The sequence below is a fragment of the Equus przewalskii genome, chromosome 17 (genome assembly GCF_037783145.1).
Source record: "Equus przewalskii isolate Varuska chromosome 17, EquPr2, whole genome shotgun sequence".
NCBI lineage: Eukaryota > Metazoa > Chordata > Mammalia > Perissodactyla > Equidae > Equus > Equus przewalskii.
In genome coordinates, this window is record NC_091847.1 from 702161 (window position 1) to 721763 (window position 19603).

The window sequence follows — 19603 nt, forward strand, 5'->3', positions numbered from 1 at the left end:
GATTGAGCTTTGTAGAAGCAGCGTAGGTCCGGGAGTGCGGGGAGAATCGGTACAGCCGAGTGAGGAGGGAGAGAGGAAGTGGAGGAAGTGAAGCAATAGAAACAGAAGCATCATTTACTCTTTCAAGAAGCTTGGCCTAGAAAATAAGGAGATTTGGGGCAAGTTAGGTTGCTTAACCTCTCTGAGCCTCAGTTTCCTCATCTGTAAAATGGAGATGTTAATATGTTTCTACCTTGTTGGGTTGTTGTGGGGATTAAATGAGAAACAATGGGCAAACTGTACAGTACATACCAGACACATAGAAAGTGCTAAATGAAAGCTAGGTCCTTTCCCTTCCTCTCTATCAGCCCCTCCCTGAACAATGAGCTTGACTCAGAGCCCAGAGGGATAAAAGATGAAGACAGTCACTTTCCAGAAGGAGCTTACAGTCTAGCTAGAGGGACAACACAATAATAAAATGTATATTGTAATTCAATATACATAAAACTGTACAGCAACTATCCTGCAATACACGTGCTGTAGCAATGCCAGCCACACACTGTTAACCAGGTAGGAGGTGTGCCTAATTCTGTGTAGAGGGAGCGTGGGGAAGACTGCAGAGAGGAAGAGGTTTCCCTGAGGAATGGAGAAAAGTTCACCAGGGAAGGCATCTCAAGTAGAGGGAATAGCAAGATTAAGGGCATGACAGTGTGGAATTCAGGGAGCATCAAGGGCATAGTGAGTGGTATGTGCGCGGTGGGAGAGAGTCTTGGCAGTGGTCAGAAAACAATGTGAGAACTCAGCCCAGCGTCAATCAACCTTGGCTTTATTCTATAAGCAACGGGCAGCCTTTTAGGGCTTAAAGCCTTTAACAGGGGAGTGACAAGACAAATGTGGTGTGGAGCAAGGATAGGAGAGTTAGGACAGTGTTTTAGTGATTCATGTGAGGGATGGCAATAAAAGTTTTATAAAAATTATACAGTCACTTGCTTACATGGCTATTTTTTAAAAATCAGATGTAATCTGGACTGCCTGAATACATCTATGTACAGGGTCCAGTTCCCCCTTAACCAAAATTAAAGTAGATTTCAATAGGATTCCAAGTCTAAGATTCTATGATTATAAAAAGCTTGAGGGCCAAAAGTTTGAGAATTCTGATAATTTAATAGGAAATGGATATTATATACTAGTTGAGTCAAATAATGGTTTGGTAGTTTCTTCTAGTAAACATAAAAAGATGTATTACAAGAACAATTACCAAAAAAGTGTGGCAAAGAATAATACAATGTAGCTTGAAAAAGTCAGAACACCAGGAATAATAGAGCATGTGTTGAAGGGATCAGAACACTACATCACTGTTTGCAGAACAGAATCCACTACCATGCATTACTTCGAAGTGTGTTGCTTAATTTCTAAGTAGGTGGAGACTTCCCAATTACCTTTCTATTAGTGATTTCTAATTTAACTCCATTATGGTCAGAGAAGCATACTTTGTATGATTTCCATCCTTTTAAATTTAGGTTATTGTTGTTGTTATCCTCACCAAGTATATGGTCTTTCTTGGTGAATATTCCATGCGCACTTGAAAACAATGTGTCTTCTGCTATTGTTGGGCGGACTGTCAGACAAACGTCAGTTACTTCCAGTTGGTTGATGCTGCTGTTCATTTTGTATATTCCCTTGCCATGTTTCTGTTTATTTGTTCTATTGATTACTGAACTAGAAGTGTTGACGTATCCAAACATAATTGTGGATTTTCCATTTCTCCTTTAAATTCTATCAGTTTTTGCTTCACACATTTTGAAGGTCTGGGGTTAGGTGCATACACATTTAGGACTGTTACATCTTCTTGGTGAATTCAGCCTTGTGTTATGTAATGTCCTTCTGTATCCCTGGTAATTTTCCTTACTCTGAAGTCTGCTTTTTCTGATATTAATATAACCACTCAAGTTTTCTTTTGATTAGTGTTTGTGTGCATATGTTTTCCCATCCTTTTACTTTGTATCTACCTTTATCTTTATTTTGGAAGTGGTTTTCTTGTGATAGCATATTATGCGGGGTGGGTGTTTTTTCATTAATCTATTTTGAAAATCTTTTAACTATGTGTTCTGAGTATTTACATTTAATGTAATTATTGATGTGTTTGGATTTAGATTTACCATGTTCTTTGTTCCCTCCTCTGATTTGCATTGCTCTGTCTCCTTTTACTGTCTTCTTTTGGATTATTTGGTTATTTTTTTAGTTTTAAATTTTAACTTATCTATTGAGTTTTTTTTAACTATATTTTCTTTGTTTTTTTTAAATACTCGCTCTAGGGATTACTATACATCTTAACTTTTCACAGTCTGCTTAGAACTAATATTTACCACTTCGAGTGGAATGTAGAAATCTTCCACCCATATAGGTCCCTTTGATGTCACCCTCTATGCTGTAGTTGTCATATGTCATCTGCATATATTGAAAACCTTAACAGACAATATTATAATTTTTGCTTTTAACTGTCAAATACACTTTAAACAACTTAGAGGAGAATAATAGTCTGTTATATCTACCTATATATTTACTATTTCTATCGTTCTTCCTTCAATTCCTGAAGTTTGAAGTTTCCCTCTGGTATTGTTTCCCTTCTGTATGCAGATCTGCCTTCAAAGTTTCTGTAGGGCAGGTCTGCTGACTATGGATTCTCTTAGATTTATTCACGCGAGATATATTTATTTCACCTTCTTTCCAAAAGTACTTTCACAGGATCTAAAATTCTGGGTTGACAGTTGGCTCAGCATTTTAAAAATATTGTTCCACTTCTTTCGGGCATCGATGAAAAGTCTGTAGTCATTTAAATGACTGTTCCCTTTTATATGATCTGTTATTGCTGTCTGGGTGCTTTCAAAATTCTTCCATTGTCTCTAGTTTTCAATAGTTTGATTATTATGTTTTAGGTTGATTTCCTTGGGTTTCCCTGTTTGAAGTTTGCTAAGTTTCTTGTTTTATCAGTTAAGGGTTTTTTTTTAAACCATATTTGAGATCTTTTCAGAAATTATTTCTTGATATTGTTCTGCACCACAATTTCTCTTCTTCTGGTACTCTGATGTCAGAATGTTAGACCCTCGTTGTCCCACAGGTTCCTGAGGCTCTGTTTATTTTTTCCAATCTTTTTTTCTCTCTGTTCTTCAGATTGGATTATTTCTATTAAGCTATTTAGAAATTTACTGATTATTTCCTCTATCATCTCATTTTGTAATTGAACTGTGACAATGAGTTTTTTATTTCAGTTATTATATTTTTCAGTTCTAATATTTCCATGTCATTCTTTTTTGCATCTATTTCCCCACTGTTATTTTTCATTCATTTTAAGTGTTCACCCTTACTTCTTAGAGCATAGTTATATAAGCTGCTTTAATGTATTTGATAATTTCAACAACTGTGTCATCTTGGTGTTGAGATCTGTTGTCTTTTTTCCCTTACAAGTTATTGAGATTTTCATAGTTCTTTGTTATCAAGTAGTTTTTTGATTGTATCTTGCACATTTTGAATATTATGTTATGAGACTCTGGGCCTTGTTCATTCCTATGGAAATTATTCTAAGTTTTAACACTATTAAGTTTTTCAGGAAACTGATCTAGTTTAGGCTACAGGCTTTCATTGGCCTTCAGGGGCTATGTTTCTTATGTCAGTCCAGTCTTCAAGGTGTTTTCAGTGCTGTTTGGATAATGAGGATCATCCATTAGTCTGGGACTTGTAAAATGTTCTATCTAAAAGTTCAGTTCTCAAAGACTTTAGTATTCTGTTTAGGCTCAGATCCACCCATGCATAGTTTGGGCATGAGTCCAAGAGTTCATAAACAACTTTATGGGATCATTTTCTTGAATTCCCTCCTATCTGCATTTTTTGAGGCACTTCCTGGTTTCCAGGAGCTCCCTCTTCCTGGCCTTTTTGCTAGAAAGCTGAGATTTCATTTTCCCACTCTGCCATACACTTCCTACAACTGTGTCTGCCTCTGGAGCCATGTGGCAGGAGACAGAAAGAGGAAAACATAAACCAGAGATTCTCCCCCCATGCTCTTGGGCCCACACTTCCTCTGGTCACAGAGGATTCCCCTCCCTGAGAGTTTTAGCGGTCTGCCTGGCCATCACTGCCATACTATAATGGGATTTCCCAGGAGTCTTGGGTGGGAGGAAACAACAACATAGAGGATTTCCCCCATTTGTTCAGACCCTTGGGGGCCCCTTTTCCCTCTCTTCAGACGAGAGAGGGGTTCTTTCGGAGTCCTTTTTGTCCACACCCAGTTTCAAGCTGCTGTTGACTTCAGGCCAGGGGATACCACAGGAACAAGAAAACAGGAAACTTACCACAGGATTAGTGTAACTTCAAATTCTGGTTTCCTTCCCCAAATGCCCTGTTAGCATTTACTTTCAGAGTCTTCAAATAACCGATCTATACATCTGTCCAAGGTTTTTAGTTGCATTCAAATGGAAGAGAGGGGTTGCAGTATGCTACTCCGTCTTCATCCTTGTTTGTATATTTATGTTTCCAGATATCACTAAAAGAATTTTTTAAGCGCTATTACTTAATAGTATGAAGGATACAAAAGATAAGGAAAGGGAACAAACGTTTATTTGAATACTGACCACAGCTTTTAAGTTAATACAATAACCTTATAAAGTAGACAAAACTGGGAGGGGCCAAGTTTATCTCTGGATGGTGGGATGATAAAGAAAGGGACAATATCCCTTGTCTTCGCAAGACCTCCTATAACCCTGGTCCTTACTGTCTAAAGGTGAGGTCTGTCTCATAACTATGAGATGCCAGAGACTTCATGAGTTGCATTTTAATTAAGTAGCCCTAAAAGAATATGCCTTAGCTAAAACTATTAACAGTTTTGCTTTTGGAGAAATGTTGGGCTGTGTGGCTGACCGGCTGGGAGAGATTCAGGGGTTTGGAGACCTCAACATCCTCATTTCACATTGTTGAATGATAACCTCTTCTGCCATGGTTGCCACATATGGCCATACAGGTTACAGACTACCAGCTACAGGAGAAGCTTTTTTTTTCCTCATGGATTTCAATGTGAATGACACCTCCTGGAGCTGTGTGCATTTTGGCTGTGTGCTCTGCTCACAGCAAGGTCCTGGACAATTAAAAAATTATGATGTGGCAATGACAGCAGGTCATCTTGTCTTCATTTACTCTCTGCCTCTTTCCTCCTCTCCCAGTGTTGGAGGAAGATGACTGTTACCTCTCCAGAGACTCTGAATTTGCCTAGAAGAAGCCATCCCTTCTCCCAGAGTGCTCCAACAGGACTGAACCACCTGTGCTGGCCGGAGGACAGACCGGACACTGGTGAGTTAGGTGCCTCTCTCTTTTGTTTTACACTTGGATGTCCTGGAAAGAAGGTCAAGAAGTAAGAGTGTGTTGTAGACTGCTGTGTTTACTTGTCTGGCAGAAGTAGCTTGAAGGTGATCAAGATAAACCATTGTCTCTTATCCCTTCAATTAGGAAGAGGTTCCTAGCACCCAGACAAAGGGAATTCTTGGTTTGGGGAAGATTCCGTTATTGAATCCCCAAACCTGGCTCCATTCGTTTATTTTGAGCAGAACTAATGATCATCCCTTGGGCGTTGTAATAGGATATAACTTGCAGAAGAAATAATCACACAGAGAGCCATCTCTCATCTAGTGATGGAACTTGAGTGTTTTCCCTTCTGAGGGACGAGCCTCTTTCTTGAGTTTTATGGCAGCCTCTCTGAGTCCCTTTCCCAAAACTATGGCAAACAGCATCACATCACATATTTGTCCATAAAAGGGCTAGCTTTTGTGCCAGAAGGAAACTGGGCCCCAGTGAGAGCCAGAATGGGGCCTCCTCATGCACAGCCACTGCCTTTCCTAGACCTAACCTAGGAGGAGCTGGACAGGCTGAAAATGCTCAAGGCCTCCTGGTGGAAGGACAGATGTTGGGTATCAGGTCTTGAGCAGCTGCAGATTATGTTAGACAGCAACTCACAGTCTAAAAGCATCCGGCTGGCTGGAAGGAGAGGCCAAATCTGGTGCTTAAGAAGGATAAAGAAGGGTAAAGCCCTAGACAGGTTGAAAAAGCAAAATGGCGTTGCCTGTCAAACATGTACTTCATCCTGACTTGGCGAGTAGGAATGGGACTGGCATTCAAGGCTGTCCGCACTTTGGTCCTGTGAAGCTAAAGACCTGTAGAAAGCCGATAGAGTTAGCAAAAGATGATATGGAGAGCAGTGGTCAGGCTCTGAGCATTAAAGTGGCATATGCCATGCTAAGGAGTTGGCTCTGATGCAGACCTGAGTCTTGAGCTCTGACTCTGACTCAGTGCATACTGGGTGCTGGTCCTGGGGGAGCTGGCCACTCAGATTAGCTGGTGGACATGCTTATTTTCCATTAGCAAATGTATGCACTTATGCTGCATCGTGCAGTGGACTTTTATGCTTTCCCATATATGGCTGTGATCTTAAATTCACAGTAAGCAAAGTCATGAAAAGGAGTTTGACAACTACTGAAAGAATCTTTTCAAGGGAAAAAATATTTCTAACACAAGCTCTTCATTAAGTCATGGAATCATTTAGAGGCTTCTGGAAGGGGCTTTCTTCCAGCAATAATCCTCAAAGCTGATTTTGGCCCTTGAAGTTAGAAGCTTCTTACAAATTCAAAGTTTAATAATCATGTTTTCCTATTATTTCTTAGCCTCATTCGAATTAATTGGCAGATGAATTTAATATTGCAGAATAAGAAATAAAAACCCCTCAGTGACACAGGTGGCCCTGCATGCCTGCATACCAAGAATACTGCAGCTGCACGCCACACAGGGGTGAGACACTAGGCACCTCCCTCCATTTCTCTGTAGCTCAGATTCCTTTTTATTCAAAAAAGGAGTGATAACACCTGTCTTCCCATTTCACCAGGGGAATGTGAGGGTCAAATACTGTGAGCTTGGGTCTCTATATTGAGCTTAGGAAAGCTTTCTTTCCTTTAATTATTGCTTCTACTCCAGCTGTTCCAAACTTCTGGATTTCTACTTTGTATAAATTGTATTTCCAGTTTCCATCCCTGGAACCTCTCATCATTTTCCCTTTTTGATTCTTTTTTCTCTCAGTTCTGGCAGAATTTCTCAGTTTTATCTTCCACTCTGTTTTTCTGGTTCTATCTCACCTGCTGTTCGTTGCCTTTACCAGAATGTATGATTCAGTGATCATGTTTTTAATCTCCAGTAAGTCTTTCCAATGTCCTCTTGAAACTTGTTAAAAACAGAAAATTGGGAATTTTTTAAAATTTTGTTCTGTTCATGTTTTATAAACTCATTTCCAAACTCATCTGCTTTTCTTTTGACTGGCGGTTTTTTTATAGGAGAAATTTCTCTATTTGCTTATCTTTCCAGCCATCAATCCTTCCCCAGCAATGGCTGTTATCAAGCAGCATTGGAGACAACATCCTTCCAGAGATTGTTACAGGTTTCTGTTAAAATCCTTCAAACACATCTTCCTATGGAAGTAGGAAGTGAAACGTTAAGCTCTCCTGTATATCAGGAGGTCAGTCACCTCGGAGGGAGCTGTAAGCAGTCCCAGCAGAAAGCTGTGCCTCATTCCAGCATTTCTTCTCCATGTTCGAAGGGGTAGCCAAGAATTAGCCTGATGTGGGAGCATGCCACTCTGCCCCGCAAGTCGGCGCCCAGGATAAGCTCCACCATGTCCTCTCCTCTCTGAGTGGAGCCAATAGAGTCAGATAGGACTTTCGAGTCCCCAGCACACAGCATCACGTGAAGCCCTCCACGGCCCACACCTGTGACTCAGGGAGGGTTTGTAGGGTTTTACCAGGAATTTCCCTACCTTCCTTCTAGTTGTACTGTTATGTCAAAGCTATGGGTCACTTCTTCCTTCAAGCCAATTATATTTTTCTTGTAGACTGTGGCTGACTAGTGGTTGATACCCTTCCCCAGTTTCTAATGCTGGTAAAGGAATTTCTCCATTTTCTTAACAGCTTTATTGAGATATAGTTCACATACCATAAAACTCACCCATTTAAAGTGTACAATTCAGTGTTTCTTAGTCTATTCACAGATATGTGCAACCATCATCACATATTTCCCTATTCTGGATTTGCACATGAATGGAACCATATAGGACCTGGTCTTTTGTGACTGGCTTCTTTCACTTAGAATAATGTTTTCAAGGTTCATCCATGTTGTCACATGTATCATTCCTTTTGATGACTGAATAATATTCCATTGTAGGGATGTACCACAATTTGCTTAGCCATTCATCCACTGATGGACATTGGGATTGTTTCCATCTTTTGGTTATGTTAAACAGTGCTGCTGTAAACATTCATGTACCAGTTTCAGTGAAGACATATATATGCTCTCATTCACACACCTAAGAGTAGAACTGTTGGGTCAGATGTTACCTCTGTATGTTGAATCATTTGAGGAACTGCTAAGCAGTTTTCCAAAGTGGCTGCACCACTTTACATTCCCATCACCACTGTAATTCCTGCAACATCCACATCCTCACCAACACTTGTTATCTGACCTTTCAACTCTGGTCAAATTAGCGAGTGTAAAGTGGTACCTTGCTGTGGTTTTGATTTGCTTTCCCTTTTCATGTACTTATTGGCTATTTGTATATTATGTCTTCCTTGGAGAAATGTCTATTCAAATCCTTTACTCATTTTTTAATTGGCATATTTGTCTTTTTTTAGTGACTTGCAAGTGTTCTTTATATCCTGGATACACGTCTCTTACCAGTTACATGATTTACAAACATTTTCTCCTATTCTGTGGGTTGTCTTTTCACTTTCTTGATGGTGTCTTTTGAAGCACAAAAGTTTTTTTAAATTTTGATGAAGTCCAGTTATCTATTTTTTTTGTTGTTGCTTGTGCTTTTGGCATCATATCTAAGAATCCTTTGCCAAATTCAAGGTCATGATGCTTTACCCCTATGTTTTTTCTAAGAGTTTTATAGTTTTAGCTCTTACGTTTAGGTCTTTGATATACTTTGAGTTCTTCTGCATGTGGCTATCAAGTCGTCCCAGCACCATTTGTTGAAAAGACTATTCCTTCCCCATTTGAATGGTCTTGGTGCCCTTGTCAGAAGCAAACTGACCAGAGGGGCTGGCCTGGTGGCACAGTGGGTAAGTCCATGCGCTCCACTTTGGCGGCCTAGGGTTCACAGGTTTGGATCCCAAGCACAGACCTAGCACCAGTTGTCAAGCCATGCTGTGGCGGCATCCCACGTAGAGTAAGGAAGATTGGCACAGTTGTTGGCTCAGCGACAATCTTCCTCACACACACAAAAAAAGCAAATTGACCATAGATGGATAGGTTTATTCCTGGACTGTCAGTTTTATTCCACTGATCTGTGTGTATCCTTGTGCAGTTCCACCCTGTCTTGCTCACCACTGCTGTGCAGTAAGTTTGGGAAGTAGAGTGCTCCTACTTTACTCTTCTTTTTCAGGAATGTTTTGGCTATTCTGAGTCTCCTGCAATTCCATGTGAATTTTAGAATCAGGTATCAACTTCTAAAAGAAATCGGCAGGGATTCTGATGAGGATTGTGCTGAATCTGTAAATGAGTTTGGGGAGTATTTCCATCTTAACAATACTGAGTCTTCTGATCCATGAACATGGGATTTTTCCCCATTTATTTAGATATTCTTTCATTTCTTTCAACTATGTTTTGTCATTTTCAGAATACAAGTTTTTACTTCTTTTGAAAAATTCATTCCTAAGCATTTTATTCTTTTTGATGCTTTGTGAATGAAATTGTTTTCTTAATTTCATTTTCATATTGTTCATAGAAAGTGTATAGAAATACAATTGACTTTTTTATATTGATCTTGTATCCTGCAGCCTTGCTGAACTTATTTATTAGTTCTAGTAGTTTTTTTAATGGATTCCTTGGGATTTTCTATATACAAGATCATGTCATCTGTCAATATAGTTTTACTTCTTCCTCTCCAATCTGGATGTCTCATTTCTTTTTCTTGCCTAATTGCCCTGCTTAGAGCCTCCAGTACAGGACAGCTGAACAGAAATGACAAGAAGGTACATCTCTGCCTTGTTCCTAATCTTAGGGGGGGAAGCATCCCATATTCACCAGTAAGTATGATGTTAGCCTGAGGTTTTTGTAGATGCCCTTTATGAGATAGAGAAAGTTCCCTTCTATTTCCAGTTTGTTGAGTTTTTATCATGAGAGGGTGTTGGATTTTGTCAGTGCTTTTCCCATGTCTATTGAGAGGACTGTGCAACTTTTGCTCTTTATTCGATTGATATGGTATATTGCATTAATTGATTTCCAGATGGTAAAGCCCCCTTGCAGTTCTGGGATAAATCTCACTTGGTCAAGATGTATAATTCTCTTTATATTTTGCTGAATTTTGTTTGCTAGCATTTTGTTGAGGATTTTGGCCTCCATATTCATAAGAGATACTGGTCTGTAGTTCTCTTTTCTTGTAATATCTTTGTCTGGTTTTGGAATCAGGGTACTATTGGCCTCATAAGATGAGCTGGGAAATGTTCCTTTCTCTTCTATTTTTTGTAATAGTTTGTGAATGATTCGTATTAATTCTTTTTTTTGAAGGTTGGTAGAATTCAGGGGTGAAGCCATTCAGGCCTGGGCTTTTCTTTGTAGGCAGTGCTGTGATTACTGACTTGATCTCTTCACTTGTTATAGGTCTATTCAGGTTGTCTATCTCTTCTTGAGTGAGTTTTGGGAGTTTGTGTCTTTCTAGGAATTTGTCCATTTCATCTAAGTCATCTAACTGGCTGGTGTACAACTGTTCATAGTATTCCTTTATAATCCTTTTTATTTCTCAAGGTCAGAAGTAATGATGTCCCTTCTGTCATTCCTAATTCTACTAATTTGAGTCCTCTTCTTTCTTAGTGAAACACGTTCAAGGTCTGCCAATTTTGTTGATTTTTTCTAAGAACCAGCATTTGGTTTCATTTATTTTCTCTATTCTCTATTTCTATTTCTATTTCTCTCTCTCTCTCTCTCTCTCTATATATATATATACATATATATATATATATATATTTTTTTTTGGTGAGGAAGATTGCCCCGGGCTAACATCTGTGCCAATCTTCCTCTATTTCGTATGTGGGATGCTGCCATAGCACGGCCTGATGAACAGTGCATGGGTCCTCACCCAGGATCCGAACCTGCAAACTGCACCCATGAACCCCAGGCCACCAAAGAAGAGCATGTGAACTTAACCACTGTGCCACCAGGCTGGCCCCAGTATTTCTCTATATTTCTGTTCTCTATTAATTCCTACTCTACACTTTAATATTTCCTTCCTTCTGTTTGCTTTAGGTTTAGTTTTGCTCTTCTTTTTCCAGTGTCATAAGGTGCAGATCTGGTTGCTGATTTAAGATCTTTCTTCTTTCGTGTGTGTGTGTGTGTGTGTGTGTGTGTGTGTGTTTGTAGCTGCATGGATTACTTTTTATTTAGAGATAACTGTAGGCTCACGTGCAGTTTAAGATATTACGGAGAGATGCCATGTCCCTTCCACCCAGTTTCCCCCAATGGTCACATCTTGCATAACTCTCATACAATATCACAAACAGGAAATTGCATATACAGCGCACGAACCTTATTCAGATTTCACAGTTTTACGTGCATTCATTTTCTGTGCGTATCTAGTTCCATGCAGTTTTATAACATGTAGTTTCCTGTGACCATCATGGTCATGATACAGACCGTTCATCACCAGGATCCTACCTACTACCCTTTTATAGCCACGCACCCCCCCAATTCTCCTGTGTCCCTAATCTCTGGCCACCATTCATCTGCTCTCCACCTGTATAGTATTGTCTTCTCAAGGATGTTATATAATTGGAATTATACAGTATGTAACCTTTTGAGATTGGCTTTTTTCACTCCACATAAATCTCTTGAGAGCCATCCTAGTTGTTACATGTACCAGTGTTTGTTCTTTTTGACTACTAAGTACCGGTGCATGGTGTGGAGGAACCAGTTTGTTTAACCATTGAGGACGAAGGACATTTGGGTTGTTTCTAGTTTTAGATTTATGAATAAAGCTACTATGAAGATTCATGTCCTGGTTTTTGTGTGAAAATAAAGTTTTCATTTCTCTGGTATCAATGCACCAGAGCACAACTGCTGGGTCATATGGAAGTGCACTTTCAGTTTTTCTAAAAAACTGCTGTATTCTTTTCTAGAGTGGCTGCACCATTTTATATTCCCACCAGCAAAATCTGAGTGATCCAGTTTGTCTGCATGCTGGCTATTATCACTATTTTTTGTTTTAGCCATTCTTTTTTTTTAAATTATTTTATGGAGGTCATATTGGTTTTATAACAGAACTTTCAGGTGCACATTATTTTTATCAGTTTCTGTATAGACTGCATCATGCTCACCACCAATAGTCTAATTTTCCTAAGTTACCACATATATGTGCACCTTTGCCCCTTTTGCCAACTCCCCAACCCTCTTCCCCTCTGGTAACCACTAATCTGTTCTCTTTGTCCATATGTTTGTTTATATTCCACATATGAGTGAAATCATACGTTGTTTGTCTTTCTCTGTTTGGCTTATTTCACTTAACATACCCTCAAGGTCCATCCATGTTGTTGCAAATGGGAGGATTTTGTCTTTTTTCTGGCTGAGTAGTATTCCATTGTATATATATACCACATCTTCTTTATCCAATCATCAATAGATGGGCACTTCTGTTGGTTCCACATCTTGGCTATTGTGAATAATGCTGCAATGAGCATGGGGTGCATAAGTCTCTTCGGATCACTGATTTCAAGTTCTTTGGATAAATGCACAGTAGTGGGATAGCTGGGTCGTATGGTATTTCTATTTTTAATTTTTTTGAGGAATCTCTATACTGTTTTCCATAGTGGCTGCACCAGTTTGCATTCCCACCAGGAGTGTATGAGGGTTCCCTTTTCTCCACATCCTCTCCAACATTTGTTATTTTTTGTCTTGGTATTATAGCCATTCTAACAGGTGTAAGGTGATATCTCATTGTAGTTTTGATTTGCATTTCCCTAATAGTTAGCGATGTTGAACATCTTTTCATGTGTCTGTTGGCCATCTGTATATCTTCTTTGGAAAAATGTCTGTTCATATCCTCTGCCCATTTTTTTCTTTTTTTGAGGAAGATTAGCCCTGAGCTAATGTCTGCTGCCAATCCTCTTTTTGCTGAGGAAGATTGGCCCTGAGCTAAGATCTGTGCCCATTTTCCTCTACTTTATATGTGGGACGCTTGCCACAGCACGGCTTAATGAGCAGTTTGTAGGTCCACACCTGGGATCCAAACCAGCAAACCCTGAGCTGCTGAAGCGGAGCACGTGAACTTAACCACTAGACCACTGGGCCAACGCCCCCCCCCCCCGCCCAATTTTGATTGGGTTGTTTGTTTTGTTGTTGTTGAGTTTTGTGAGTTCTTTATATATTTTGGAGATTAACCCCTTGTTGGATATATATGATTTGCAAATATTTTCTGCCAGTTGGTGGCTTGTCTTTCGGTTTGCTGTGCAGGAGGTCTTTAGCCTGATGTAGTCCCATTTGTTTATTTTTTATTTTGTTTCCCTTAACTGAGTAAACACAGCATTTGAAAAGATGCTGCTAAGACCGATGACAGAGTGTACTGCCTATATTTTATTCTAGGAGTTTTATGGTTTCACATCTCACTTTCAAGTCTTTAATCCATTTTGACTTAATTATTGTGTATGGTGTAAGATAATGGTCTACTTTCATTCTTTTACATGTGGCTGTCCAGTTTTCCCAGCACCACTTATTGAAGAGACTTTCCTTTCTCCAGTGTATGTTCTTGGCTCCTGGGTCCAAGATTAGCTGTCCAAAGGGAAGTGGTTTTATTTCTGGGCTTTCAATTCTTTCCATTGACCTGTGTGTCTGTTTTTGTGCCAGCACCATGTTGTTTTGATTGCTATGGCTTTGTAGTGTATTTTGAAGTCAGGGATTGGGATGCCTCCAGCTTTGTTCTTTTCTCTCAAGATTGCCTTCGTTTTATCGGGTCTTTTGTTGCCCCATATGAATTTTGAGAGTCTATGTTCTATTTCTGTAAAGAAGATCATTGAGATTCTGACTGGGATTGCACTAATCTGTAGATTGCTTTACGTAGAAGAGACATTTTAACTATGTTTATTCTTCCAATCCATGTGCATGGGTTATCTTTCCAATTCTTTATGTCACCTTCGATTTCTTTCAATAATGTCTTATAGTTTTCATTGTATAGGTCTTTCACCTCCTTGGTTGAATATATTTCTAGATATTTTGTTCTTTTTGTTGCAATTGTAAATGGAATTATATTTTTTACTTTCTGCTTGTTTGTTATTAGAGTATAGAAATTCAACTGATTTTTGTAAGTTGATTTTTCACCCTGCAACTTTGCTGTAGTTGTTATTTCTAATAGTTTTCTGATGGATTCTTTAGGGTTTTCTATATATAAAATCACGTCATCTGCAAACAGTGAGAGTTTCACTTCTTCCTTGTCAATTTGGATCCATTTTACTTCTCTTTCTTGCCTAATTGCCCTGGCCAAAACCGCCAGTACTATGTTGAATAGGAGCGGTGAGAGTGGGCATCCTTGTCTTGCTCTTGTTCTCAGAGGGATGGCTTTCAGTTTTTCCCCGTTGAGTATGATGTCTGCAATGGCTTTGTCATATATGGCCTTTATTATGTTGAGATACTTTCCTTTTATACCCATTTTATTGAGAGTTTTTATCATAAATGGATGTCGGATCTTGTCAAGTGCTTTCTCTGCATCTATTGAGATGATCATGTGATTTTATTCCTCTTTTTGTTAATGTGGTGTATCACAGTGATTGATTCGTAGATGTTGAGCCATCCCTGTGTCTCTTGTATGAATCCCACTTGCTCATGGTGTATGATCCTTTTAATATATTGCTATATTTGGTTTGCTAATATTTTATTGAGGATTTTTGCATCTATGTTCATCAGCGATATTGGCCTGTGATTTTCCTTCTTTGTGTTGTCCTTGTCTAGCTTTAGGATCAGGGTGATGTTGGCCTCATAGAAAGAGTTAGGAAGTGTTCCATCATCTTGTTGGAATGGTTTGAGAAGGACAGATATTAAGTCTTCTTTGATTCTTGGGTAGAATTCTCCAGAGAAGCCCTCTGGTCCTGGACTTTTATTTGTTGGGAGGTTTGTGATTACTCTTTCAATCTCTTTACTTGTGATTGGTCTATTCAGATTCTGTTGTCATTTTCCTTCTGCTCTGCAGTGTTAATATAGTTCTTCTTCTTGTCTGATGAAGTGGACCTTAGCCGGAGCATAGCGGTAGTGTCTGCTCGCTGATTAGACCTGCCATACTGGGGGGCAGCAGCTGTGTTTTTCTGAACCTGCCACATCTGCTGGAAGTTGTGCCAGTAAGGCTTGTCTCGCCTGCCCACTGCCCGCCACTGCCTGGCATGTCACATATGCAAGCGCGAGCACTCTCGTATGCATCCACTGCCCTGGCTGGCCTGCTGAGTTGGTGCTCCAGGTGGCAGGGGAGGGAAGGGGTGCTTTCTTTCACACACTCAAGCCCACTCAGCACCCACTGGCAGCCCAGGTGGGTGGCAGTGCCCACCCTGTGGCTGAGCTGCCTTGGTGTGGAGTGCTCCTGGGGCTGGGATGCAGCTCCAAAAGGGAAAGTGTTCACGGGGAGGCCTACCTCTTCCCCACATGCACGTGGCCTCACAACCCAGATCGCTGCCACTGGGCAGGGGAAGGAGACCTGCTCACCTCCTTCCAGCACCTGGGGTCCAGCACCACCACCGGCGGCCATATGGCTGCCTGCACCTCTCAGACATCCTATTGTGCTGTGTGGGTGTCCTCTGTTGACTAATGAATGTCCTTTTGGTTGTGTCTTAGGGGGGACAGACCACGGGAACAGCTCACTCTGCCATAATAGTGACATCACTCTCTTCCTTTTTTTTTTTGAGGAAGATTAGCCCTGAGCTAACATCTGCCACCAATCCTCCTCTTTTTGCTGAGGAAGACTGGCCCTGAGCTAACATCTGTGCCCATCTTCCTCTACTTTATATGTGGGACGCCTGCCACAGCATGGCTTGTCAAGCAGTGCCATGTCTGCACCCAGGATCTGAACTGGCAAACCCCAGGCCGCCAAACCAGAACGTGTGCACTTAACCAATGCGCCACTGGCTGGCCCCCACTCCCTTCTTTCTTAATATAGACATTTATAGCTATAAATTTCCCTCTAAGCACTGCTTTAGCTGTGTTCCATAAGTTTTGGCATATTTTGTCTTCATTTTCATTTATCTCAAAGTATTTTCTGATTTTTCTTTTGATTTCTTCTTTGATCCATTGGTTACTTACGAGTATGCTTTTTAATTTCCACATATTTGTGAGTTTCCCAAATTTCCCGTTATTGATTTCAACTTCATTCCATTTTGGTCAAAGAACACACTTTGTATTATTTCTGTCCTTTAAAATTTATTGAAGTTTGTTTTGTGGACTAACGTATGGTCTATGCTGGAGAATGTTCCATGTGCACTTGAGAAGCATGTGTACTCTGTTGTTGTTAGATGGTGTCTGTATGGATGTCTCTTGGGTCTAGTTGGTTTATACTGTTGTTCAAGTCTGTTATTTCTCTGATCTTCTGTCCTGTTCTATCAATTATTGAAAGTTGGGTATTGAAACCTCTATCATTGTAACTATGTCTCCCTTCATTCCTGTCAGTTTTTGTTTTATCTATTTTGGTGTTCTGTTATTAGGAGTATATATGTTTGTAATTGTTCTATCTTCCTGATGGATTGACCCTTTTATTATTAAATGCCCCTCTTTATCTCTAGTGACTTTCTTTTTGTTTTAAAGCCTATTTTATCTGATATCAGTACAGCCACTCCAGATTTCTTGTGGTTGCTGTTTACATGATATTTCTCTTTCCATCCTTTTACTTTCAATCTATTTGTGTTTTTGAATCTATGGTGTGTCTCCTGTAGACAACATATGGTGAGTCATGTTTTTTATCCAGCCTCACATTCTCCATTTTTTGATTGGATTGTTTAATATACTTACATTTAGTGTTATTATTGATATAGTTGGATTTAAATCTGCCAGTTTACTTTTTGTTTTCTATATGTCTTCTCTTTTTTTGTTCCTCTATTCCTCCTTTACTGCTTTCTTTTGCAATGAGTGAATATTTTTTAATGTATCATTTTAATTTCACTAATGATTCTTGCACTGTATTTTTTGAGTATTTTTTAATGGTCACTCTAGTGTTTAACATATACATCTCAACATATCAGAATCAACTTCAGATGTATACTAGCTTAATTCCAGTAACATACAGAAATATTACTCCTATATAGCTCTATTCCCTTTCTCCCCTTTGTGGTATTATTGTTATATTTATTACATCTATTAATGTTACAGACACAACAATTAAAATTATTACTGTACCACGTCATCATTTTCCTAGCCATTCCAGCTTTGCTCCAACCCACCTCCTTTGTGCTACTTTTGGCAGATATATTCCATTATATTACATTTCTGTATCTTATAGGCCAAACAATACATTTTATACATATTACTTATACAATTGCTTCTTAAATCAGTAAAGAGAAGAAAGGACAAAAACAGGAGTTTATGGTATCTTTTATGATTATACAATTAGCTTTACGAATGCTGTTTTTGTTCATGTGAATTCAAATTATGAGCACTGTTTTCAGTCTGAAGAACTTAGTATCTCTTGTAAGTTGGGTCTGCTAGCAACAAATTCAAAGTTTGTTTATCTGAGAAAGTTTTTACTTTGCCTTCACTTTTGAAAAATAGCTTTGCTGGATATAGGACTCTTGGTTGACAGGTTTTTTTCCTTTTAGCACTTTTAACATGCTATCCCACTTCCTCTGGCTTCCACAGTTTCTGCTGCAAATCAGCTGTTAACATCAGCTGTTAATATCACTGAGGTTCCCTTGTAAATTACACATCATTTTTCTCTTGCTGCTTTCAGGTTTTCTTCTTGTCTTTTGCTTTCTATGACTGTCTGTTTGTGGGTCTCTTTCCATTTATCCTACTTGGAGGTCGTTGGGCTTTTTGGATGCATAGGTTATTGTTTTTCAATAAATTTGGGAAGTTTTCAGCCATTATTTCTTTGAATATTTTTTCCTCTCCTTTCTGTCTTCTCTTTCTGGTACTCCCATTACACATATGTTGGTGTAGTTAATGGTGTCTCATATTTCTCCAAGGCTCTGTTCACTTGTTTCATTCTTTTTTCTTTCTGTTCTTACACTTGCATAATCTCTATCAATCTCTCGCCAAGTATGCTAATTCTTTTTTCTGCCAGTTCAAACCTACTGTTGAGACCCTCTAGTGAATTTTTATTTCAATTATTGTAATCTCTAGAATTTCCATTTTTTTAAATAATTTCTATTTATTTATATTCTCTATTTGATGCAACTATGCCATCATGCCTTCCTTCACTTCTTGGATCGTGATTTCCTTTAGTTCTATGACCATGTTTATAATGACAATTTGAATTCTTTTTCTGATAAATCTGACATCTGGTCACTCTCACAGGCAGTTTCTCTTGCCTACTTTTTTTCCCAGTGTATGGGTCATACTTTCCTGTTTCTTTGTATGTCTCATAACTTTGGGTTGGAAACTGGATGTTTTAGATAATATATCATAGCAACTGAGAGTCCTGTCCCCACTCTGGGCTTCTTATTGTTCTCTGCTTATTTGTTTAGTACCTGGGTGAGCTGTTTTAATGAAGTCTGTTTCCCGTCCCAGTGTCAAGGCTCTGACGTTGCTCTCTGGAGGTGCAGCTGTGGTATGCCCACAGTCCTCCTTGGATGACAGTGGTGTGGCAGGGCTCTGTCTCTCTCCCTGACCACACTAGGCTTTTCAGCTCCACAGATGGCAGCTAATTGCTCTACTGTTTTCAGCAATGCCCCGGGGCATAAACTGACCTACATACTAATCCAAACAAATTCTAGCTCCTTTGAAGGACTAGTTTCAGGGGTCTGTGTTTGGTATTTGTTCTGATCCCACAAGGGCTCCTCCCAAATATCTTATTTTTGGTTCTTTCCTGCAAACTAAGGGGGTTACCATCTAGACTGTATCTTCATTAGATCCATGAATCTCTTCACAAATGCCGTTCTCCACAACCTCCACTGTTCTTGAGAGCACTTCTGGGTGAAAACTTCTCCATGCTCTATTACAAATGAGGGCAGTTCCTTTGGGAAGAGATTAGTAGCTATCTATTTTACAGCCTCCCTACAGTCACAGTTTCCCCCCAGGCAAAATCCTGGAGCAATGGCAGGCTTCTCTCTGAGTGACACTCAGTGAAGGGGGGTGCAGTGGCCTGCAGTCCCCTCAACTGGTCTCTCCTGGCAGGGAATCACAGCCTGATAAGCAGGAGGAAAGGTTCTCGAAGCCCCGGTATTCTCAGTGTGTTCAAGAAGGGAGCCCCCACTGCTCAGCCATTCCCACCCAGGACTTCTCCTCGACAGCAGGTATTCGGGGTCAAGGTGAGAAACGCTGCTCCCCCAGGGAAGGAGGCTATCCACCTGGGAGCTGGGGAAAGTGGGCGCCCTATGACCAGGCATCAGCCATCCGAGTGGAATCTCTGCCTCACCAAACAGGGAAGCAG

General features: G+C 39.8%; 1 protein-coding gene and 1 long non-coding RNA gene across 5 annotated transcripts in view; one reads left to right on the forward strand and one right to left on the reverse strand.

Moving 5' to 3' along the window:
* The window catches only part of LOC139076726 (uncharacterized), a 230047-nt gene that overhangs the window by 206944 nt on the left and 3500 nt on the right, over window positions 1–19603 (reverse strand). The window lies entirely within an intron of this gene.
* ARHGEF4 (Rho guanine nucleotide exchange factor 4) overlaps window positions 1–19603 on the forward strand; it is a 245480-nt gene that overhangs the window by 131442 nt on the left and 94435 nt on the right. For all 3 annotated transcript variants that reach the window (XM_070580930.1, XM_070580932.1, XM_070580931.1), the window contains one exon: window positions 5190–5316. In XM_070580930.1, the coding sequence (XP_070437031.1) occupies window positions 5190–5316 (127 nt within the window). The remainder of the gene's footprint in view (window positions 1–5189; window positions 5317–19603) is intronic.